Source organism: Ailuropoda melanoleuca, chromosome 6, assembly GCF_002007445.2.
Source record: "Ailuropoda melanoleuca isolate Jingjing chromosome 6, ASM200744v2, whole genome shotgun sequence".
Lineage (NCBI taxonomy): Eukaryota > Metazoa > Chordata > Mammalia > Carnivora > Ursidae > Ailuropoda > Ailuropoda melanoleuca.
This window is the reverse complement of record NC_048223.1, coordinates 98558196-98583031: the sequence shown is the minus strand read 5'-3', so window position 1 is coordinate 98583031 and position 24836 is coordinate 98558196. Positions and strand designations below refer to the sequence as shown.

Below are 24836 nucleotides of genomic sequence, written 5' to 3'. Positions count from 1 at the left end.
AAGGAAAGGATTTAAAAAGAGCTTGCTAGGACTTCATGGAATGTTTTGAAAATGAATTAGGTTAGTGTTTTGGCCATAGATAGAGAGAAGAGCCTTACCTGTTGCTCTTTTCCCACAGACTGGTGGAGGTCAAGGACTTTCTCAGCAGCTTTAGGGAAAGGAAAGGCTTTTTTTTTTTCCTCTTTAAAAAGTTGTGTGAAGTCTTCCTTTCGATATTTTCTAATTTCAAGATGTTTTTAAGACACATTTTCTCGGGGCGCCTGGGTGCACAGTGGTTAAGCGTCTGCCTTCGGCTCAGGGCGTGATCCTGGCGTTATGGGATCGAGCCCCCAACATCAGGCTCCTCCGCTATGAGCCTGCTTCTTCCTCTCCCACTCCCCCTGCTTGTGTTCCCTCTCTCACTGGCTGTCTCTATCTCTGTCGAATAAATAAATAAAATCTTTAAAAAAAAAAAAGACACATTTTCTCTCTTGAAAAAGAACTCTTGTCTTGGGAGCACTTACTCTCAGAGATAATCAAGAACTGCAGTGAAAAGTAACATTTTAAGTTCATTATATTGACCATGGTCTGCATAAGGAGCAATGTAAAAGAAAAGAAGCATTTTTGCCTTAATATTCACCGTAACCACACCCCTTGTATGTGTGTGTGTATGTATCTGTATGAAGGTGTGCATATTACATATGTATATGTATTTCTAATTATTACTTCAGTCCTCTTCCCAGAAGGACTCTGTGGCTACAGAATGGTATAGGTTTTTTGACTGTGCAGTTTCCATCATGTCATCACAAGTCTCCTGCCCTGTTCAGGTTTCATGAATAGCTAAAATAAGTAGCTTCAGAACGTATGAGTTAACATACACTGTGACCTTTCGGTTATTTTATTTTATTTTATTTTATTTATTTATTTTTTTAAAGATTTTATTTATGTGACAGAGAGACAGCCAGCGAGAGAGGGTACACAGCAGGAGAGTGGGAGAGGAAGAAGCAGGCTCCCAGCGCAGGAGCCTGACGTGGGACTCGATCCGCGAACGCCGGGATCACGCCCTGAGCCTAAGGCAGACGCTTAACGACTGCGCTACCCAGGCGCCCCGACCTTTCGGTTATTTTAGTCTTACGTTTCAGTTTGTATAAAATAAATGAATGCCCTATTTTAACAAGTATTTATGTTCAAGTTTTTGTGTATTTTTAAAGGAATTATGAGTATTAGAATTTATAGAAAGAGTGTTCTTGTGCTTATTTTCACAAGTAACATTTAAATGTTGCTGTGGACTCAGCAGGATTAATGACAACGTCCTCATTGATAGGCCCTCTTGTTCATTCTAATCTTAAGTGGATGTATTTTGTTACCTCCCCTTTCTTCTCTAAAAGGGTACTGTTGCAGTCAGTACACATATCAGTTAGTACACATACTTCAAGATTTTTTTTTAGTAAGTTGCTAATGAGCTTTACATTTCATCATTTTGCAGTGTTTTCCCATCGTGTTTATTAAATTATTTTTGTGTACATTCTACTATGCAGAGAGCTTTCTGCCTAGCAAGCAGGTTTTATTTCTAATACCAACTCTGGTCAGTTGATAATCGATTGGTTTAGCTCACTGCTTTGAGAATTCTTATGCTATAACCATCTCTGTTATGTTTAGCAGAAAGGAGTACCTTGATTGGTTAGTGCTGTGTGACCATGAACATTGGATGGAAGAGTGGTGGCATACATAGCTTTGTCAACTGAATAGGGATGTATGGGTATATTCAGACCTTTGATTCATTCCTTCATACGTGAAGATTATCTATAATTGTTTTTCTGAATTCACTTGAAACAGTTTATGATTTTCTATATTGCTATTCATTCTGACTCTTCTCTACCGAGGCAGAATTAATCATTCCTTTATTGTTGCTACAGAAGCCCCTTATTACCTTAATTTTGACTCTTATTCATCATTAATCATTTACTTGTCTGGCTCAACTATGGATTGTGAACTTAAAGGAAAGGACAGTACTTTATCTGTGCATTGACCCTTGAACAACAAGGGTTTGAATGGCGTAAGTCCACTTATGTGCAGATTTTTTTCATAAATACAGTACGGTATGATAAAGTGTATCTTTTCTCCCTTTTAATTTTTTTTAAAGATTTTATTTATTCATTTGAGATAGACAGAAGAAGCACAAGCAGAGGGGAGAGGCAGAGGGAGAGGGAGAAGCAGACTCCCTGCTGAGCTGGGAGCCAGACATGGGGCTTGATCCCAGGACATGGAGATCATGACCTGAGCCAAAGGCAGACACTCAACCATCTGAGCCACCCAGGTGCCCCATCTTCCTTTTAATTTTCTTAACATTTTTTCTTCTCTAGCTTACTTTATTTTAATACAGTTTATAATACATACAACACACAAAATGTGTTAATGGACTGTTTATGTTGCCGGTAAGGCTTCTGGTCAACAGTAGGCTATTAGTAGTTAAGTTTTGGGGGAGTCAGAAGTTACATAATGGATTTTTGACTGCAGGGTGTATTGGTAACACTAACCCTGCATTGTTCAATAGTTAACTGTATCCTTAATACCACTATGCTTGCTTGGTATGTGTCTCATATATTCAAAAAGTAAGATAGTTTATTACTTTCTTAATGACCTGGATGATATGATATATGAACAATGAGATTGATTATATTTGAAGACGAGGTGATTAGATCTAAGTCATAGGGTGCTGGTGATGTGAATCAAAAGGAAGAGGCAGATGCTCTAGGTAAGAGTAGACAAGTCAATGTTTTTTGAAATACAGAGGGACTTGGGGTTTGAGTCTCCTGAGAGAATGGTGATACCATTGGAAAAACAAAGATGAAAGAAAGGCTAGATTTGGGTGGGATGAGTATGTTTTTGGAGAGGTTGGATTTTGATCAAAAACATTTATATATTTTAGATGGAGGACTGGAGGTAAGAATGTGGTAGTTTGGTAGTTGACAGCTTCCTTTAACATGTTCCATAGCACCTTACTTTATTATAATTGTTTGTTCAATGTCCATCTTTCCTTTTAGGCTCTGAGCTCCAGTAGGGCAGGGAACATGTTTTGTTCAAAGCTGTATCCTCAGTTACAAATATAATTATTGGTATGTGGCAGGCACTCAGTGAATAATTAATTGTTCAGTGATTTAACTCTACACTACTAGTTGACTGAAATTGTATCCAGTGTTGTCTTTAATTTATATTTCTGATTAGGATTACTAGTTTTAAAATTATTTGGGTAATTGCTTTTCATAGAATCGCTGGAATTTTAAACTTGAGATCTTAGAAATCTGTGGTACATCCCCCAGTTGGATGCTGGAAAGGTGAAGTCACCTACCCAAAGTTATTGGACCACACTCCAGATTTAGCTATATACAGTATTTACAGATGGGGAGAGCCATAGTTATTTATTCAAAGAAACATGCATACAGTGTATGTATTTCAGGCTAATGAGGGGGGGAAGGATAGAATGATGGCTTGAATGGACTGTGGAGATTTCATACTGTAGCTTTCTCTTCCTCTTGTTTAGTCATTTCTATCCTTTCTAGTACTTTGACCAGTGGTCATGGAAAAGATTAGAAAGTAAATGAAATTTTATTTGTGCTTGCTGGCAACATTAAATTTTTTAGTTTCTAATGATTAACATGAGTTTCTGGGTAAGTTACTGATCTTCTTTCCTCCTTCCATGTCCATATTAGCGTGGTGAATAATGTTTCTGGGTTCAACATTATTTGATGTGCTATTGGACTTTTGTGTGCTATTAGACTTTGCTTATACAATGCCTTCTATAAAACAAAGTAAGAAAAGGTGGATCTGCCTGAGACCACAATCAGAAGATAAAATTTTAAAATTCATCAAGTCTCGGGGCGTCTGGGTAGCTCAGTTGGTTAAGCATCTGACCCTTGATCTCAGCTCAGGTCTTGATCTCAGGATCTTGATCTCCTATTCTGACTTCATTGTCTACAAGTGTAAAATTCACCAAGTGTCTTTTTTAAGGTGTGGACATTGATCATCAGATTACAATAAACTTCCAGTATTTTTTTTTTAAGATTTTATTTATTTATTTGACAGAGAGAGAGACAGCTAGAAAGGGAACACAAGCAGAGGGACTGGGAGAGGGAGAAGCAGGCTTCCTGCCGAGCAGGGACCCCGATGCAGGCATGACCTGAGCCACAGGCAGGGCACTTAACAACCGAGCCACCCGGGCGGCCCAAACTTCTGGTATTTTATTTTATAGGTTTCCAAACAAAGACGGTACACTTTTGTTTAGAACAAATAACAAATATTTCCTTAATTTGAATTAGATTTTTTAAAAAACATATTACGATTTGTTTTTTTGTTTCAGTATCAAGATAAAGAGGAAGTTGTCTTATGGATGAATACTGTTGGGCCCTACCATAATCGCCAAGAGACATATAAGTACTTTTCACTTCCATTCTGTGTGGGGTCAAAAAAAAGTATCAGTCATTACCATGAAACTCTGGGAGAAGCACTTCAAGGAGTTGAATTGGAATTTAGTGGTCTGGATATTAAATTCAAAGGTAAGTAAACCTTAATAGTCCTTATAACACAAGTTAGATTGAAGACCAGGGTTTCTCAGTTTTGGCACTATTGACACTGGAGCCAAATAATTCCTTTTTGTGGGAGGCTATCTTGTACATTCTAGGATGTTTAGCAGAGTTCTTGGCTTCCATCCAGTAGATGCCAATCGCACCCTCCAGTTGTGACAACCAAACCTGTCTTCAGACATTGATTGATCTTAGAGAACCATGGCTCTAGACTCTAAAAAATGTTTTAATCTACAAGTTAAGTGTATTGCATTTAGAAAAGTATGTTAGTAACAAAGATTTTTTTGGAATATTTGTAAAATAATAAAGTAAATAATTGTTAAGAAAATTCTACTTCCCTAACCCATTTCTTTCTGAAAAGTGATTTCTGGTAAACCTCTAGTGATTGGATATATGTGGTCGGGGAAGGCCTCATAGATTCATAATTTCTGGAGGTTCAGGGATGTAATAGGGTATATGGGATACTTAAAATTTTTGTGTAAAGCCTCAAATCCAAACTTATACCATTGGCTCAGAATGTATTAGTCTGCGTTTATTAATTTACTCTCTCAATTCCTGTAGGGTAGTGTGGTTTTCAGTTTTAAGTCAGGGACACCTAGGTGGCTCAGTTGGTTAAGCATCTGCCTTCGGCTCAGGTCATGATCCTGGGGTTCTAGGATTGAGTCCCCCATTGGGCTCCTTGCTCAGCGTGGAGCCTGCTTCTCCCTTTGCCTGTTCTGCCTGCTGCTCCCTCTGCTTGTGCTCCCTCTCTCTCTTTTTCTGACAAATAAATACATAAAATCTTAACAAAAAATTCAAGTCAAAGACTTGTTAAAATTGGAAAAAATCCTCATCTATTTATTATGCTGGCATCTATTTTATCAGGCCCTTTAAGTGTGTTTAAACTTTTAATTTTCCTCTGTGAAATTTGCCAGAGAGTGTATTTCCTGCATAGACATTTTTAACTCAGTGAGCAGAAGCCTGAGTAATTGAATTTTTACAGGATCTTTGATTAGGCATCTTGATTTTTGAATAGAGCTTGGATCTTGTAATCAGGAGCTTTGAATTTTAATCCTGTTTCTTTTACTGTATTGATTTTACTGAAGTTCTTTACTCTAATTTTGACTTCATTGTCTACAAGTGTAACATGAACAGTAACTGACTTCTGGTATTTTTGCACTTTTGAGAGGAAGATGTGATTGGGAGATTTTATTGATTGATTGATTTTATTTATTTATTTGAGAGAGCACGCGCCAGTGAGGGAGAGAGTATTGGGGGGGGGAGGGAGAGGGAGAAGCAGACTCCCCGCTGAGCTGGGGGACCAATGTGGGGCTTAATACCAGAACCCCAGGACCACCGATCTAAGCCTAAGGCAGAGGCTTAACTGACTGAGCCACCCAGCCTCCCTGAATTGAGATATTTTAAAAAATAATATTTTAAAGATAATGTTTAATTTTGATTGGTTAAATTTTATTCTTGTGTTTAGAGTATTTTTTGTTACTGTTGTTGAAAATTGGTATATGTATTTGCATTCTTCTCCCCCATTCCACTCCACCACTATATTCTTTGAGGCTTAATCATAAAATTAAGTTGTAAATTTAAACCACAGTGGCCTGGCCTGTAACTTTATAAATTATTGTGAACATGCCCTGAGGCTTGCATTTTAATTTAATCAGGTAACCTAAATATCTAATTGCAAGTAAGGGGAAAACTTAGAGTGTGGGATCTTTGAAAACCTCAACCTGCATTTATTCACATAACTTTCTCCTTTTTTGTGTTTGGTGCACATTTCTAGTTTACTAAAGAGGAACCAGACAAAGCGAATAGGCAAAAACTCTTTGAGTCCTACTTTTGCTACCATGACAGATTTCAGCACTTTTTGAAATCCTCACCCTATTTACTAAAGAAGAGTAATCATTCAGCTGTCTTCACCTTTTTTCTTTTATGAGTTCCTTGAGGCTGAGATGGAAAGATTGTTTAGATAGAGGGAAACAGTTTTCGTGGGCTACAAAAGTGGGGTTTACTTTACTTTCCGACTGAGCACCTTTAGATGAAAAGAACAAGAACTGGCCAGGTGTTATTCCCCAAGAGTTGGCGGTTCCTTGGAGTCTTGTCAGCTCTGCACCTCCAACGCGGATATGCTGCTAAGGGAGCTGCTAAATTAAGTGGTCCAGATGAAAAAGTAAACGCTGATTAGATTTCTCTTTCTACTGTAGTCCCTTGCTTGCCCTGTTCAGACACATAGTTGATCATGCTTTGAAAAATGTTTTATGAGGTTTCCTGGTTATTTACACTGTCATAGAATTTTAAAGGTTGGATGCACCTTAGAGATTGCGTCATCTGATTTCCCCTTAGTGAGGCCCAGAGATGAAATGATTTGCCCAAGGCATATCACAGTATATTAATAATGCCACAGAAACTAGAACCTTCTGTCCCTATGTGAATTATAGAAATATTTATATTGTTAATCTTTTCATCTCTCAAGTGTTTGATTTTTAAAGGTTCTTCTGAAGGCATAAGAAAATAAAATTTTGGAAATATTTTGAAACTAGAAAATACTGTGTATACGTATATACACACACACATGTGCACATAGATATACACACACACCTTTCTTTAAATTTAGTAGATTCCATCAGGCTAAGTGGATTGGTATTTCATAAAATGAAAGTCACTAAATAAACTTTTAGGGAACGAATAATAATTTTAAGTCTAATGTAGGATGCCTCTTACTTGAGATTTTACACACCACTCTTTCCCCCCCTAATAAATATACTACCACTAGACAAAATACTAAATTGAGAACATTTAGAGAAAATTAAGAAGAGAAGGGCAGAATTAAATGGGGTATCTTTGGGGGCACCTGAGTGGCGCAGTCGTTAGGTGTCTGCCTTCGGCTCAGGGCGTGATCCTGGCGTTCTGGGATAGAGCCCCACATCAGGCTCCTCCGCTGGGAGCCTGCTTCTTCCTCTCCCACTCCCCCAGCTTGTGTTCCCTCTCTCGCTGGCTCTCTCTCTGTCAAATAAATAAATAAAATCTTCAAACAAACAAACAAATAAATGGGGTATCTTTGAACCAGGCCTGAATCCATTATCCTGTGATTTTAAAGGGTGCCTCTTGGAACCTTATCGTTGTGGGGCAGAAAAAACAAGTCAGAGAGACTTGATGCATCCCAGCGCCGCCTCTGCCTACCTGTGTAGTCGTGGACAAATTATTTTGCCTCTTTGATCTCATCGTCCTCATCTGTGAAATGAGGGAAATAACATCCATTTGATAGAATTGTTGTTTGATTTAAGTGAGGTTATTTATGTAGAGCATTTATCAAAGTTCCTGATACATAGTTCACATTTTAAAAATGGCCGTTGATATGGATACTGATAGCACATAATGTGGGTCTCTAGTTCCAACTTAATTTGTTACTAGCAATTATGAAATGTTAAATTAGTTTACTGATTATAGGATTTGATTTATCTCAAGCTGTTGGACTAGCCCGCTGGGTACTTCAGTTAGTTCTGCTAGGGCAGGGACAGTGGCATTCTTGCTCACTCTTGCATCCTTAGCTATGAAGACATTGTAAGCTCTCAATAAACTGTGTAGCACCTGGGCAGTTTGTGCCTATCTGTTCTTTAGGTAATTGGTTCGCTATGATCTTTAGATGATCTGAAATAGTAGTTCCTTACGAGGGGCGGTCACTGTCCACTCCCCACCCCTTCATTTGAGAATTCTTGCAGTATAATGAAGGATATTGTTGAAAAGTTGATGGCTTCTAAAGGATCCTTTTCTCCCGTTTGTTTTATTGATCTTCATTTGAATTTTCTTTTCCTTGAATATCCCAACTTAACAGAGGGATGAAATTGTTTCATAAGTATTTCTTCTGCTTCTCTGGAGTGAAATGATAAGTTGAGAGTACTACAGATAGAAATGCCAAGGGCTGGTTAGAGTCCTATATATTTCGAATTCAGGGATTCTCAATCTTAACGATTTTCATCCTCAGTATCATGAGGTGTATTATCCTTATTTTTCAGATGAGGAGTTGGGCCCCAGAGGTTAAGTAACTTGTCCAAGGATTCACAGATGGAAAGTGGCAGAGTAAGGATTTGAACCTAGGGAATGCAGTGCTAGAGTTTGAGCTTTTAACCACTATGCAGTGTGTCCCTCCAGATAGCCGTCTGGTGGTAAAGGCCTGATGGCTGAAGAGTGGGGAAAGGGCTGAGGAAGTGGCAGGTTCTTTTCATTTAGCCTAAAGATTTTTATTTAAGTTAATCCCCCCACCCTGTTTTCAGTCCTTGGATTCTACTCTCCCTGCAGTCCCTAATTCTGCAGCCTCCATGGTGGTGGTCTCGAAGAGAAGGTGCCTCTGGTCTACTGTAGGGGGGAGTTGAGGTTATTCATCTAGCTTTGTAATGGGTGGAGAAGGGGACTTGGACATCCAAGCCTTCCATAAAAGTATTTTTATACAGTTCCCCTATGTGTTCAGCCCTACATCTGTTCCCTACTTTTCAATGTGCATCTCAAGTGTCTCTTGTGTTCTGTGACACCAACCCCCTTTTTTCTGTTACGGTTTCCTCTGCTTTGCTATTTTCTGTTCATTTTTAATTTTCCAAAAATATGCTGAGATATTTTCTTACTGTCTTCTTCTTCTTGTGTACTACATCCTTTTTATTCCTTTATTGACTTTTTAATGGGGTTTCAGGAGGGAAAAGACACATACTTGTAGTTAATCTGCCTTGTTTAATTGGACGTCTGGGAACTCGGTGCCATATTTTGTCCTCCTGATTTCACCCAGTGTTTTAGCCAGACCAAATAATTTGAATCTTGTACTGAATCTTGATTCTAGGTATTTTGAATTCTTGATGCTAGCAGTTCCTTAAACCTTGTGCTAACTGCAAATTTGAATAGCGTGGGCTTTTTATAAATTCTTATTCAAGCCATTGATAACATTGTTCTACTCCAGATTGACATCTGTCTTTTTTCCCCAAAAGGATGTATATGTATATATTTTTTTCTGATTTTGATGTGATGATATAGGATCAGTGTGTAAAATTTAGAAACTACGGAGAAATATAAAGAAGAAAATAAAAATCATCTGGATGTAATTACCATTAACATTTTCTTCCATCCTTCGTTCTTTACATTCATCCACATTATTTAGAGTTTTTAAAAATCAGGTTTATGTTATTTATTTGATTTAAAAAAATTTGTGTAACATATAGTGTTTAGTATTTGTCAGATACTACTTATTAACTCTTAATAAGTTATATATAAATTAGTTTTTACTCTTCTTGTTTTAACATCTATGAGCTTGTCTTCATATTGTTAATTACTTTTTAAAAAATATGTTTATGTAGTATTCTATAATTTGGATATTGCAATTTTCCCCATTTACCAGTTATAAGATAATCTGATTATTTTCCTTCTTCCTTTCCTCTCTTTTCCTTTCCTCCCTTCCTTCCTTCCTTGCTTTTACTTTTAACCTTTTTTTCCTGTCAGAAATAATGCATTTGGCTACCCTAGCAGATAAGTATTTTAATGAGTCTCTGAGTCTTTTATTAGGATAAATTCTTGGAAGTGGAATTAGTGAATCAAAGTATATAAACATTTTTAAGGCAGTTCTTGATGCATGTTGCCAGTTAGTCATCTAGGAAAAAATTGTACAGTATATATTGCAGATAGGTTGGTCAGTTAATTAATACTCGTGTGTATGCTTAACATGACTATGCCAGATTGTCCAGTCCATTTTTTTTCATTCAGCAGTTTTTTAAGTGTTTCCTGCCTTCCAGCAGCGTGGTAGGCTCTGGATGTACAAAGTTGAACCAGAAGCTCTGGCTTCAGGGGTCCGTGGGTTCTCTGAAATTGTACACTTAGTTTTGTGTGAATGTACATTTTAGAGGGGGCAAGGGAAATATTACTTTCATTGAATTCTCAAAGGGGTGTGTAGCCCGAGGAAACTTAACACTTCTGAGAATGTATTGACACTTTTATTCCTTAAAACAACTCTAGGAAGGAGAGAGCATAGATGTTATCTCTGTTTTATGGCTGAGGGATCTGAGGTTCACAGAAGCTAAATGAATTTTTTAACTCACATAGCCAATAAATAAAGACTGAAACTCTTAAGTTTCTACCTTTTTTTTTTTTTTTAAATAAATCTGTTTATATTGACTTCATGAAAAACTGCCAAGTGCTGTTGAATTTGAGGTTGAGAATTTGTGATTTCCAGTTTGGTAATGCTATCAAAAGAGAAAGCTAATAAAGCTAGGCATGATATGTTCTTAGAGAACTCAGATAATTACCACATTCTTTTTTCAATGTTTTCACTCTCTGAGCTTTATTAGTTATTAGTCTGGGATGTTATTGTAAATTGATGACAAACTTATTGGTAGGTAGTTTCCAGGAACTACTCTTGCTCTCTGCTTTTGAAAAATCAGTATTAACAGTTGCCACTTTATACCTTTGGTTTTGTTTTTTTTCCCTCATGTAATGCCTTTACATTGGTGAAATCTTAATTGTATCCTCTTCAGAATTGAGAGGTGTGTGTTTCGTCTGAGAAAGGTATGCCCTTTTATAATTTTAAAGCAGTGATTTATGGTGATAGATTTTTCAGGTGATTTTCCAGTTCTACAGAATGCTGAATGATGATATGGCATATTCAGGCACATCACATTAGTTATCTTCAAAGCGGCTCCCTCCTGAGAGAAGTGCTGTTTCAGTTGAGCAACCAGACTGTTCAATTATTTGTGATGTTTGTATTTGCCCACATGCCTGCAAGAGGAATTTCATTAAAATATCATCAACTAAGGTCCTTTTTATAGCCTGCCATAAAGCTAGGTTTTCCCCTTTGACCACATTTCTTTACTAGATTTTACATCAGTGAGATACTCTTCAAGACTTCTTTGTGAATCATTCTGATATAACTCTGCTCAAAAATTTCATTTGTTTAAATTGGCATTTTCTCCTACACACACACACACACACACACACGCACAGACACCCTAATCATACACAGATGCATGTGTGTATATACATACTGTAATACACTTCATGTTTTCCTTTGCCAAATAAATGGAAAATCATGCTCTTAAAATTTGCTAAAATTTTTTGCTTATTTGTTTAGTGCCTGTTCTGTTCAGGGTACTGAAACAGGCATAGCTCAGGGTAAAAAGGATGTGATCAGTATAGACATAGCTCTCAAGACCTGATGGTCTTTTGAGGAAGTAAGATACTGGTATGAGGTTATAAGTGTTATAGACCTGGGTACTGTAGGGAGGTATGGAGAGAAAGCCATGGGACTTCAGAGAAAGAGACAGGCTGTGGGGTTTGAGAGGTGTGAGGGGTGGGGAATCAAGGATTACTCTGTGGAGGAGAGGGTAGGGGGATGGGAAGTATTTTAGGATGGGCATTTGTGGTGGACTTCCCAGCATAGGCAAAAAAGTACAGAGGCCAGGAGAGCACAAGATGTGTGGGAACTGCAGGTAGTTGAGTTTGGCTGGAGTATAGGGAGAGAGAATGATAGATAGTTGGGCGAGAGAGAGCTGAACACAGTTCACACTATGAGGAATCTTAAAAGCTTTATCAGGTCAACGCCATATTGTATATCTCAGAACTTCGTACATAAAACCGCCACATTGTTAATGGCGATTGTCAGTGACTGATTTTAACAGCAAGGGATTTGGTGGCTTTGCAGTGTTCCACTGTGAGGTCTCCCACAGCCGTTTGTTGCTACCCAGGCCTGGACCTTCCTGTGGTTCTCTTTTTCCCCTTGTTGCTGTAGTTGCCTGCTGCCCTTTGTGCAGTGTTGTACTCCATGGAAATCCTGTTGGGGACCTCTTGCTACCATTTCTCCTAGCTCCTGCTGGAGGAACCCTTTATAGCCACATTGTGGCCTAACCCTCCCTCCCTTCTCTGCTCAGGCGCAGTTTTTGCCATGAAAATCCTAAATTCCTTGATGCCTAAAAGGGCCTTGATAGAAAGGAAATCTGTATGGGAGCCATTGTTGTTGGAGACAACGAAGTGGTTATCTTCTCCTACTTTGGGAGTAAAAGTATTTCCTTATCCCTCCTTTATGGGACTTCAGTGTTTCCTGCCATCTTCGGTGTTGTGGGCTTGGGTACCCACTCTGGGCTGAGCTATAATAAGGGGAAGCTGTTCTCTCTTGTTGAGGGTTGGGGAGACAAGTTGGTAGTGTCTGGAGTTACAACTCAGATTGCTGTTTCTCATGGAAATAATTTTGTAGTTGGCCACTAATCATGGTTCAGCTGCAGTTTATGTTTAAGAAGTTTTAACATTTAAGAAATTTAACGTTGTTTCTTGGGGGGAATCGTATTTCAAGTTCTTAATAACCAATAATACAGTACAGGAGAACTTAAATAGCTGTGCTTTCTTTTTGTATTGTTGTTAAGATTTATCTTTTATTCTCATTGTGTAAGTAATATACGAAAACAATTTAATAATTTCAGTGGACATCTAGAGTGTTTGCAGGTTTTTTGGGTTTTGTTTCGTTTAGAAACTAAAGACCATAAGCATTTTTTTTCCAGTTTTATTGAGAAATAATGACATATATCACTGTATAAGCTTAAGGCATATAGTATGATGGTTTGGTTTACGTATTGTGAAATGATTACCACAAATAGAAAAGAAGAAAAGAATGAAGAAAAAAATTTTCTCATTGTGATGAGGACTCAGGATTTAAAGACCTTCGTATGTATCACGCAACAGTGTTAGCTATAGTCATCATGATGTACATTGCATCCCTAGTACCTATTTATAAGAACGTTTTGAAAGCACATTTTTGAAAGGTTTATAGGTTAGAGACCATCTGAACGATATTGTGGTAGCAGTATTTTTGAAAGCAGTCAAGAGTGGAAATGACTCATCTCTAGGGGACCTTTGGGTAATTTATAAACAGTGACACCTGCTAGATAGAGGTTTGTATTTTAATCTTTCTAATTATGAAGAGTCACTGGGATTCCTCATAGAATCTATGGCCTCTAGTGTCTTGCATTTCTAAGAATGTTAAAAATGAATATTGATCTCAGAGATCTTAAAGCTAGAAGTTGTTCTAATTAGGATATCCTATTTTTGAGTTTTTATATATGTTAAGCAAAAACTTGCTTATGTATTTTAAGCTTTCTTATTTTTGTTTTTTAAACCAAATCATTCATTTAAGATTATTTGATAAATGTTCTTATATAGTTTTCTTTATATAAAGGACAATTTTTTCATGTAATAAGATAATCTTTGAAAACGAAGATGGTTAAATTGTTTTACTTGGGAAAAAAAAACTTCAAACATACATAAAAAGGGAAAGAATTATGTACTGAACCCTCATATACTTATCACCCGGATTCGATGATTATGAATTTTACCTTAAGGAAATGTTGTTTTTTTTCTTGTATTATTTTTCCTATAACTATTTTACAAACCAGTGTGCTAATTTGCAGTTTTTATCTTATGCAGATGATGTGATGCCAGCCACTTACTGTGAAATTGACTTAGATAAAGAAAAGAGAGATGCGTTTGTGTACGCTATCAAGAATCACTACTGGTACCAGATGTACATAGACGACTTACCAATATGGGGTGAGTATTGTATGTTCTAGTTAAAGTTTGGGAATATTTGTGTAATAAGCACTACTTATGTCACCAGTCTTAAGGTGATTGGTTGTACTCTGAATCAGGAAGTGTGTTTTCAGTGTTTTTCCACAGAATGATTTTAACACCAATTTTACGGTCCCCTTTACTTGAAGTGGTTTTAACATTGCTAAGCCTTGTATGAAACACCCTCAAAATATAACTTTTAGATATAACTTTTCAGATTCAAGGGATTAAAAGGTATTTTGAACAATCTGAAATAGCCTCCCTTCCCCCATTTTTTTGTTATCTTACTTTGACTTATTCTATCAAATACAAACAAAGGAACTAAATAGGATTTTGAAGTTTTATTTTTGCTTTCTCTCATGTGGAGCTGGTGGTATGGTTTTTAGATAAGACAGTCTCCTGAATTACTTGTTTCACTAGTTCCTATGTTATTTTCCAAAACACTGTCTAAAATTTTTTTCATTTTTTTTTTAAGATTTTTATTTTTAAGTAATTTCTACATGCAACATGGGGTCAGACTGACAACCCCAAGATCAGGAGTCGCATGCCCTACTGACTGAGTCAGCTAGGTGCCCCTAAAAATGGTTAATGTTTTAGCTCTTATTTATCTCTGTTAATAGAGAGGATCTGTGGCATAGTTAATAACAGACCTGTGCAAAATCAAAACTTTGTGTTGGATATGATTACATTATTTAAGTCGTTGGTTTTTTTGTTTTGTTTTGTTTTTTAAAGAATATATTTACATGTAGCTTTGCAGGAGAATGATATTAGGGAAAGGAATTACATCTGTGTACTGCTGAAATGAGTTATAAACATAGCAAATCAGTCTAAAGTAAGTGAATATTCTAAAAGGGGTGGAAAAAAAAAAACCTGGGTAGTTGTGTACTTATTGCAATTGGCAGGGCATTTGGGGACCACAGCTGCTCTTTGTCCCTTTGTTTCTCATACGGGTGACAGCTTGCAAGGCACAGAGCTCTGCCAGATGTGTACTAGTGAGTGACTGGGTAGGGAGAGTCCCATAGCTGGTTTGGTTGCATTAAGATGGTGAACTTGAGAATCTGATTAAATTATTTTAAATGCAAAGCACAGCCGGCTACCAGCCAGCGTGTTTGATCATATTATTCTCTTAGTTTTTTTTTTTTTCCCCTCCCCTTTGGACACCTGTTCTTATATATAATGAATATTCGAATTCTTAAAATTGTTAGCAGACTACTACGTTCATGAGCAGCAAACTGAAATACTGAAAATATCAGACCAGAGCTTAATGTAGTGCCAAGATAAAATTTGTAAGAAAGTCAATCTCAAGATATAATTGTATGCATCATTGCTACTCTGTTGCATGTTAATTAGGTATAAATAGTAAGCATTTCATATAAATGACTGTAATTAGTATTGCATTAACACAGGCATTTCTGTGATCAGCTCCAAGGGTAGCAAGAAGATGTGCTAAATATTCACTCAAGATTTCTGAGCCTGTAGTTCAGGAGAACCCGTTAGTCAGGGTTTCCTCTTTTTTTTGGTGAGAGAGCAGGTTCCTCCCGTGTTCTTTTCCTTTGCTTTTGGGTTTCTTGTCTGGAACCTTAGGGTTTTTCAGTCATTTCCGTGGGTCTCCTTAGCAACATGGCAGCTGTGCTTTCCTGTCCTAAAGTAAATCTTTTTTAGCCCTGGGATTCTAGGGTCTGCCGTGTTTAGGAGAGTACATTTGGGTGTCCGAGAATGTCTGAACTATGGGAATTCTTGTCAGAAAAAAAATTCTTGCTTGGCCTTTTTTTGGGGTGTATCAGTGTCTTTTAGAAGCCCCTAGAGAATAGCTTCTTATTTGGTGTAATTGTGCCTCCACCCCCAGAGTTTTCAGTGTAGATACGTAAATAAACCTTGATGAAATTAATTATGAGAAGGATTTCATTATCCCTCTGCAACCTCAAACACAGCGAAACTGTATTCCTTGAATTTGCATCAATTTGAGAGAACAACTTTGGTTAATAAGCAAATAATACTTAATAAGACGTGATCTTTTTCCCCCTAATACTTTAATGAGATGCACTGACCATAGAGGGAAGGCCCTACGGAGTTACTTTTAGTGGATAAGGCTCTTGAGAAGTCTATAGGTTTGGGTAGGGAACATAGAGAACAGCTACCACCTGTTGTCCTGACACTGTTTGGGTCTTCTTTCAATATCCCAAACTATGATCAAAATGGTCATTTTAGGGGCACCTAGGTCGCTCAGTCGGTTAAGTGTCTTCCTTTGGCTCTAGTCATGATTCCAGGGTCCTGGGATAGAACCCTGCTCAGCAGGGAGTCTCTTCCTCCCTCTCCCTCTGCCCCTCCCCTCCTGCTTGTGCTCTCTCTTTCTCTCTTTCATATGAATAAATAAAAAATCTTAAAAAAAAAAAAAAACAAAAACAAAATGATCATTTTAAACTAGTGCCTCATTAATATTTCTCTTCAACGCTCCTTTTGTTTCGATGATTTCCCAAGGAATAGGTCCAGTACTTGAAGCATAAAGAGGAGGCATTTTAAAGTTTTGATACTGATACACACGTATGTGCAGCTTAGTTAGGCATGTGTAGATCTTAGGTTATTAGAGAAAGTGCTAGATTGGGCCTCTGGAGAACTTGGTTTTAATTTTAGTTTGACTACTACTAACTGGGTGACCATGCCAGATGGTGACCATACTTCCCTGAAATTTTCAGGTGTTAGGAAGTATACACATATAAGGTGATAATTATTACCATGAAGGTGATACTCATGACAAAGCAATGAACTTTGAGGATCAAATTAGTGATAGATTATGTTGAGCTGTTCATGGTATGACCATGGTTTATGTTGGCCAAGTCGTTAACAAAGAGTAGAAGTCTAGCCTGTACTTTTGTCCTTTTCTAACCATGAACAATAATGGTAATATTGCTTGTTTATAAAAAGTTTTTTTATGGGCTTTTAGCTTCTAACATATTATAAACACTAAGTGATATTACCTTATATAAAGTGTTACTTCTTTTGTAGGTATTGTTGGTGAAGCAGATGAAAATGGAGAAGATTACTATCTTTGGACGTACAAAAAACTCGAAATAGGTTTTAATGGAAATCGAATTGTTGACGTTAATCTCACTAGTGAAGGAAAGGTGAAACTGGTTCCTAATACTAAAATCCAGATGTCCTATTCAGTAAGTATTAAAATAATTGTGTACAGGAAGAAGTGTTTGTGACCTAATAGCAATAGTTAAGTATGTTTTACTACTTCAGTAAATGAAAATAGGGTGCAACAGAATATTACTAAAACTGTATTTCCTTAATATATGTCAGTAAGACTCCTAAAAGCGGGGAGATTTGCTTCAGGTCTGGATTAGATACAGTTTACGCACTTGCAGGATTTACCATTGGCTTCAACAAAGTTTCCCGTTGTAACTGAGCAGTTAGGGCTAAGCCAGCCGTGTCTTTTCATGGTTATATTTTTTAGATTGCAGTATACCTTGTTGTTTCTCTTTCCTTTTTACTGTTGCAGATAGAGATGATGCTGTATTGAAAATGGCTGGATTGGTATAGTTTACCATGTTTTTGCTTTATCAGTTGGAATAAGATACTCCTGCAGAGTAAGAGCTAGTCAGAGCTCTTTGCAACTGTCAAGTTAATTCTGTTCCATTAGGATTAAAAATAGTGGAAAGAAGAAAAAATCTGATGTAGGTAGCCTCTCTCTTCGCCAGTTTTTTTCCTGATAACTAGAATGAATCCATTGCTAGTAGCCAGTTTTTGAAAGTTTTTTTTTAAGTTTATGCATATGTAACTAGTGCAAATGATATTTATGTAACTGAATTTACAAAGAAGTTTGATAATTGTAATAAAACGAATGCAATCTAAAGTCAAAGATGGATGGATTCTTATTTTAATTGGTCTAGTTAATTCAGTTCTTATCACATTAATAGATCAGAGTATATAAGTCAGCAATAGTTAGTAGTCCTTGAAAACTGAAATGATCCCTCTACGTATTTTGGAAGTTTTGTTAATGCAGAGGAAAGTTGGTTAGTTTTTTTTTCATCTTACATGTTTTAGCTTCTCAAATTGGCAGTAACTTTTCACCATTTCTCTAGCTTCTTGTTTTAAGTGTGTAAATCTTGCCTAATTTTGCTCAGGGCTTTATTATCAGCTTATTAATTTGTTTACCGGCCTTTATTTTTTAAGTGAAAAATTTTTTTTCAGGTGAAATGGAAAAAGTCAGATGTAAAATTTGAAGATCGATTTGACAAATATCTTGATCCATCCTTTTTTCAACACAGGGTAGGTAAATTGTGTATTTTAAGACATTCATTATGTGCTCAGTCAGTTTAACAAACATTAACAAGCATCTGCCATATTGCAGGGCACTGCACTAAGGCCGTGGAGTTGAAACATTGGGCTTGTGGTGATTTTACCTGTGAGCTCAGAGTCCTAGGGTGATAGAGAGTTTGAGGGGAGCAGTTGAAAGCCCCCTTCATCATGCCTGTGCTTTAAACCAGTTTTGAGTAACACAAGGAAAGATACAACAAACCAAAAGCCAGAATTTTACTTTTATTATTAATGATGCTGATACTGAAAAATGTGACTTATGTCTGTGGACAGGTGGCTTTCTTAATATTGAAACTCAGAATTAGACTGATTTCTCACACTCAGTGCTGGATTTCTGTATATGAGCACCTGCCCTTGAGAAACTTAAAATGTGGAGAAACAAAGCAGAATGTGTGCATCCTCTAGGAAGGAAGGGACGAGAGTGGAGTGAGACCAGAAACTTTTGCTGGTGGGAATCTTTCCACATAAAAAGGAACATCAAGACTGGGAAGAAATGCCCCCACTTCCCACCAGCGATATAAGATGGAGCTCAGACCATAAGTCCACTGGCATCGTTGCTGGTTTTGTACAGGTGGTAGCTTTGGTTCTTTATAGGAAAAAATAGATTTATTTTAGTGGTTCCCTCCTTCAGGGATGGAGACGAAAGGACAACAGGCATAAGGGGATGACTTTCTTCCTGATTTGCCTCTTCTGTCTTTTGATCTGATCTTTTAGACTGGAATTCTGAAGTTTATTGGTACTCTTAAGTTTTTATGGTCTAATATGTGTACCATTGCTGCCAGACTTCATCAGAACCTATCACTACTTCTAATATTCCTCTAGGTCCTAGCATGCTACTCCTGGACCTAAATTTCCTCCCCGGGGCACCTGGGTGGCTCAGTTGTTAAGCGTCTGCCTTCGGCTCAGGGCATGATCCTGGCGTTCTGGGATCAAGCCCCATGTCAGGTTCTTCCACTGGAAGCCTGCTTCTTCCTCTCCCACTCCCCCTGCTTGTGTTCCCTCTCTCACTGGCTGTCTCTCTCTCTCTCGAATGAATAAATAAAATCTTTAAAAAAATAATAATAAATTTCCTCCCCAGCCTCCACTTCCCCTACCCCCAGTGTGTTCTCTTCAGATGTAGTGTTCACGCAGTCTTGAACGTGGTTGAGGTATAGGCACAGATAACTAAAATGTTTAGATAATATTCGAAAATATGAGGGCTCTCAACTGACATTTCCTACTGGAACACCTGAGCCTGCCCTATTTCTCATGCCATTGGGTATCGATAACTTGGGGGAAAGGCTGCCATTTGGCATTTTCTCTAGTAGAGAAATGTACCATATTTCTCCTTCTAGCAGTTATTAATTGAGCACCTGCTATGTGTCAAGCACAGTACTATGTAAGTGGACTACATTAGAGAATGAAAGCAAAGATCTGCGCTTTTTTGGAGCTTATCCTCCTAGTAGGGGAGACCTCTAATAGACAAAGTAAGTTAAGGGTGTAGTGTGCTTGAAGATATGTCCTTCAAGAGAGAGCAGTGGAGCAGGAGCGCTACAAGTGAGGCTGTAGTTTGAATATGGTGCTCAGGGTAAGCCTCTGAGATGCACTGTTGAGTAAAAACTTGAAGGAGTTGATGGAAATAAGGAATATGGATATGGGGGCCCAGGGAAGAGTACTCCAGGCAGGGGCAACAGCTTTGAAAAGCCTGGGTGGTTGAAATGTGCGGTGGGCATGCGCTCGGTGTGCTCGGTGTGCTTGAGGAATAGCAAGGAGGCCAGAGTGGCTGGAGCAGGGTGAGGGGAGGAGTAGTGGATGAGGTCAGAGAATAGCGGGAGCCACGTGATCCATGGCTGCTGTGGGGCCTTTGAATGCAAAGAGGGGCACGGTGTGTTTTCCACAGGGTAATGACAAATCTGACTTCTGTTTTAAAAGGATCATTCAGGTTATTATGTTGAAAAGAGGCCGTGTGGCGGGAGGGGAGAAGCAGAGAGATGAGAGGGTATTGCAGCAGTGCAGTGAGAGGGGAAGTGGCTCAGAGCAAGGTGTAGTGGCATAGTTGGTGAGAAGGTGTCAGATTGTGAGCATATGTGAAGGGGAGAGCCAACAGGGTTTCCTGATGGGTAGCAAGATAAAGGTTGACAAGAACTCACAGAGTTTTTGGCCTGAGCAACTATTAGATGGAGCTGCCATTACTGAGGCAAAAAGTCTGTATTTGGAGGAGGCATGGAGGGGAAGCTCAGAGTACAGCGTGGGATATGTTGTTTGAAGTGTCTTAAGACATCCAAATGGAGATACTTAGCACCTAGTTGAATATATCAGTCTGGGGTTCAGGAGAGAGGTCTGGGCTAGAGATACAGATTTTGCAGCCATTGGCGTATAGATGGTATTTAAAGCCATGAGATTGGATGCAATTACCAAGGCAGAGTATGTAGAACTAGGACTGAGTCCTAGGGGCAGTAAGACAAGATTAGGGAGAGTAGGAGAGACCAGCTTAGGCTCTGAGGAGATCCTAGGAAGGTAGGGGGGAAAGCTTGTGTGGTGTTCTGGAAGCCAAATGAGGAAAGAATATCTTGGAGGAGACAGAGATTAGTTCTGTTGCTGCTGGGTCAGGTGAGGCGAAAGTGACTGTCGGATTCATTTGGAGTCATCGGTAAGCTTGACAAAGAGCAATTTGGGGGTAGTGGTGAGGCATAATCTGAACAGAGCTGGTATAAGAGCTCGGAGGAGAGGAGTTGGAGGCTGCAAGGTTGGCAGCTAAAGGGAGCACAGAAACAGTGTGATAGTCAGTAGGAAGAATGGAGTCGGGAGATTTTATTTTGAGATATAAAAAACTTGTTTATACGTGGAAGGGTTCAGCAGCGAGTGCAAAACTGACAGTGCAGGAAAGGGGGGAGATTACTGCAGCCCGTTCCTTAAATAGGTGGGAGGGGCAGGGTCTACTGTCTAACAGTAGGGATTGTTTCTAATACTCCAAACACAGGCTGAGGAGCTCGAGCTGGATACACACTCAGTCTCTGCCACCCGCCATAACTGTGGCCACACTGCTCAGTTCCTCAGCTTCCGCCTCCTTCATAGTGAAGCAAGGATTGTGATACTGTGCAGTGTTGTGATACTCCATTTGATAGTGTATAGAGAGCACTGAGTTCAGCGTTCGACACATAGCACGTGCTTAGTAAGTGGCACCACTCGGGTATATCTCTCTCTCCAGTGTTCTAAGATTTGTGCTGAACCTGGGGTGCTGCTTTTGTGTTAGCAACACTTAGGGGGACTGGAGCCAGCAGTTCATAGGATTAGTAACCCCTTTGTGACATCTGGTTTATTATTTTAAAGAAATATTTCCCTTGCTATAATACTTCCAAAATCATAACAGCATTTTGTAATTTTTGGAATAAAAGGATATTATAAAATGTCTGGTTAATGGCAGTACATTATAATGGGTATTGGTTTAAAGTTTCTGTCTTGGATTAGAAAATAGCAGGGAGCTTTGTTGAAAGTTTTGCATTTCAGGTGCATTTTTCTTCTTTTTAATTTTTATTATCTATCTATCTTATTTATTATTATATGTTAGTCACCATACAGTACATCATTAGCATCTTTCTCATTACTAAATAGTAACTATATACAACTTCTTTTCTCTTAAAAAATTTGATAAATTGAAAGAAGGTAATTTTTTTCTCTCATCCTTTTTTGGGTCATTAATTTCTCAGGATGAGAACAATCAAATCTTTGGAAAAGTATAATTATAGACTGCTTTTATAAATCTTGAATGATACTTTGATGATAAACTTAAATCTCATATAACCCTTTTTTGCAAATATTTCAAATTATGCATTCATTATTTCTTTTATAATTTCAGTAGATATTCAATAAATAAATTATTAAATGAAGGAAAAAATGATTTTATAAAGAGAGGCAATTGGCTATCTCCTGTTTTTCAGGGAGAGTCACAGAGTTTGTCCCTTATCTGAAGCCTTAGGGTGGGTAACAGCTAGGGCTGCCTTTCACCCTCGTGCACATACTTAGCATATTAGCCAAAGTTAAAATCTGGCCTAATTGTACAAGACAGTACGTCCTTCATATTAAATACTCTATGTATGTACCTGTAGAAGTGTAGAGCAGTACATCTATGAATAATGGAGGTTTTATGGAGGAGAGGGTTTTCTAATTGGGCTTTAAACAGTAGATAGAATTTACGGAGGTGGATAGAAGTAGATCCCATGTGGGAAGAAATGAGAAGGATACAGGTGGAAATGAGTGTGCTGTATTTGTGGGTCATTGAAGGAGGATAGGCCCAGCTGGAATATAGGACATAATGGAAAGAAAGGTTGGCTAGATAAGGTAGCCTTATCTATTGGGGGCGAGGGTGTTACCATCATCACTGCGACACTAGTTTGAAGTTCTGAGAGCCTGAAGAAGTCACAGCAGAGCAAGCCTGGCGCTTCTGGAAAAGTTCATCAGGGTGGGAGGAGCAGGCACCGAAGATGGAGGAGGAGAAGCAGCAGGCCTGTCAGGGAGGATGGTGTAGTGGCAGCAGAGATGAGATGTGACGGGAGAGCAAGGACAGTGGACAGATAATTGACTGCTGAATCGGTTTAAAAGTTCATTGCAGGCCTTTGAGAGAAATTTTATGGGGCAAAGTGAGATTGTGTTGTTTTTAGGAGTAAGTGGGGGAAGAAGCAGAAAGTGTTGTTTCCTCATTTGGAAAGTATTGGCATTGAAAGAAGGGAGATATGGGGTTGCCTGGGTGGCTCAGCTGTTAAGCGTCTGCCTTCGGCTCAGGTCATGATCCGAGGGTCCTGGGATCGAGCCACATTGGGCTCCCTGCTCCACGGGAAACCTGCTTCTCCTTCTTCCACTCCCCCTGCTTGTGTTCCCTCTCTTGCTGCCCCTCTTTCTGACAAATAAATAAATAAAATCTTGAAAAAAAAAAAGAGGGAGATAGAAGATAGGAAAAATGAGGGGACAAAAGATCATGCAAACAGTTTGAAAGATAATAATAGAAATAACAACTTGTAAATTTTTTTAGTGTTTTCCTATGAGCCTAGGCACTAAGCCATACGCTTTACATTTATTATCTTGTTTGAGCCATATAACCATCCCAGGGTGTAGATACCATTGTAGGTGGGGACCTTTGGCAATTGCTAATGCTAGAGAAAAGTGCAAATTTAGGGGTGCAAAATGAGAGAGGGGGAAGCACCTCAAGGAATGAAAGAGATATAGAGCCTACTAGAAAGATTGATTTAAGAGGGAAACAACTTCTAGGAGATTGACAGAAGGAATGAAAGGCTAGGAGGAAAATGCAGAAAACTAAATGAAATTGGGGCCTTGATGAGAGAAGAGAAATTTTGGAACTATCCTTGAGGAACTTTTGGGAATTAAAATGTAAAGGAATTTGAGGTCAGATGCACTGAATTCTGAGATGCACTCAGAGATACAGTGTACCTTGTGATTATAAACCAGAATCTGGACATAATTCTGGGGCATATGTGTGAGTGAAATCAAAGTCAAGAGTCGTGGGAACATTGGGACACAATGGGGTACCTCATTGTTCTCTGTACCGTGGAGAGCTCAGGTAGAAGGGAGCGGATAAGGATGGTGACAGGGTGAAGAAGATGAACTGGGGCAAGGGAAGTCTCTCATTCCAGAGGGTGGCCCAGATCCATGGCAGTCAACTATGGTGGTTCAGTCTTTGGAATTTTGAGGAGGTTTCCAGGTTGTTGCTCAGTTCGAGGGAAGGAAAGTAACATTTATTGAGTATGTGCTGCCTGTGCCAGACATGGTATCATACTTTTCGTACATGTTATTGAGCCATATAAATGAGGATAATATTATTTTCTTCCTTTTTGATATAGGAAAGCTGGGGTCACGTAGCTAGAAATTGGCAGAGTCTGGGTTAAAACCCAGGTCTGTTTGACTCCAGATCCCGTGTTCTTTCTGTGTGATGCTAAATAGCATATGCCACGTGGTCCAGTTGTACTTTATTTGTACAATAAAATTGATTGTGAAAATATGTGTATATGATATCATGTTTTTAATGCATCTGAAGTTTACGGTAAAGAAAGCCAGTCTCTTTGCATTGTGAATACTCACCACAGTGTGTCTTAAGTTTTGATTTTTATGTAAACGTTTTAAAAAAATTTTTTTTCTTTGCACTGACATGCTACTGTCATCATGAAACCTATGAATTTTGTGACTGAGACTTCATGTCAGTGATATTTTATTTTCTGTTATTTTAGATTCATTGGTTTTCAATTTTCAACTCTTTCATGATGGTTATCTTCTTGGTGGGCTTAGTTTCAATGATTTTAATGAGAACTCTAAGAAAAGATTATGCCCGGTACAGTAAAGAAGAAGAAATGGATGATATGGTAAGTGAACATTTTACATTGTATTTATAAAAATGAT

General features: G+C 38.3%; 1 protein-coding gene across 1 annotated transcript in view; it reads left to right on the top strand.

Moving 5' to 3' along the window:
* The window catches only part of TM9SF3 (transmembrane 9 superfamily member 3), a 65946-nt gene that overhangs the window by 6874 nt on the left and 34236 nt on the right, over positions 1-24836 (top strand). The window contains exons 3-7 of the mRNA XM_034663612.1: positions 4294-4532; positions 13992-14114; positions 17136-17296; positions 18327-18404; positions 24668-24799. Coding sequence (XP_034519503.1) covers positions 4294-4532; positions 13992-14114; positions 17136-17296; positions 18327-18404; positions 24668-24799 — 733 coding nt within the window. The remainder of the gene's footprint in view (positions 1-4293; positions 4533-13991; positions 14115-17135; positions 17297-18326; positions 18405-24667; positions 24800-24836) is intronic.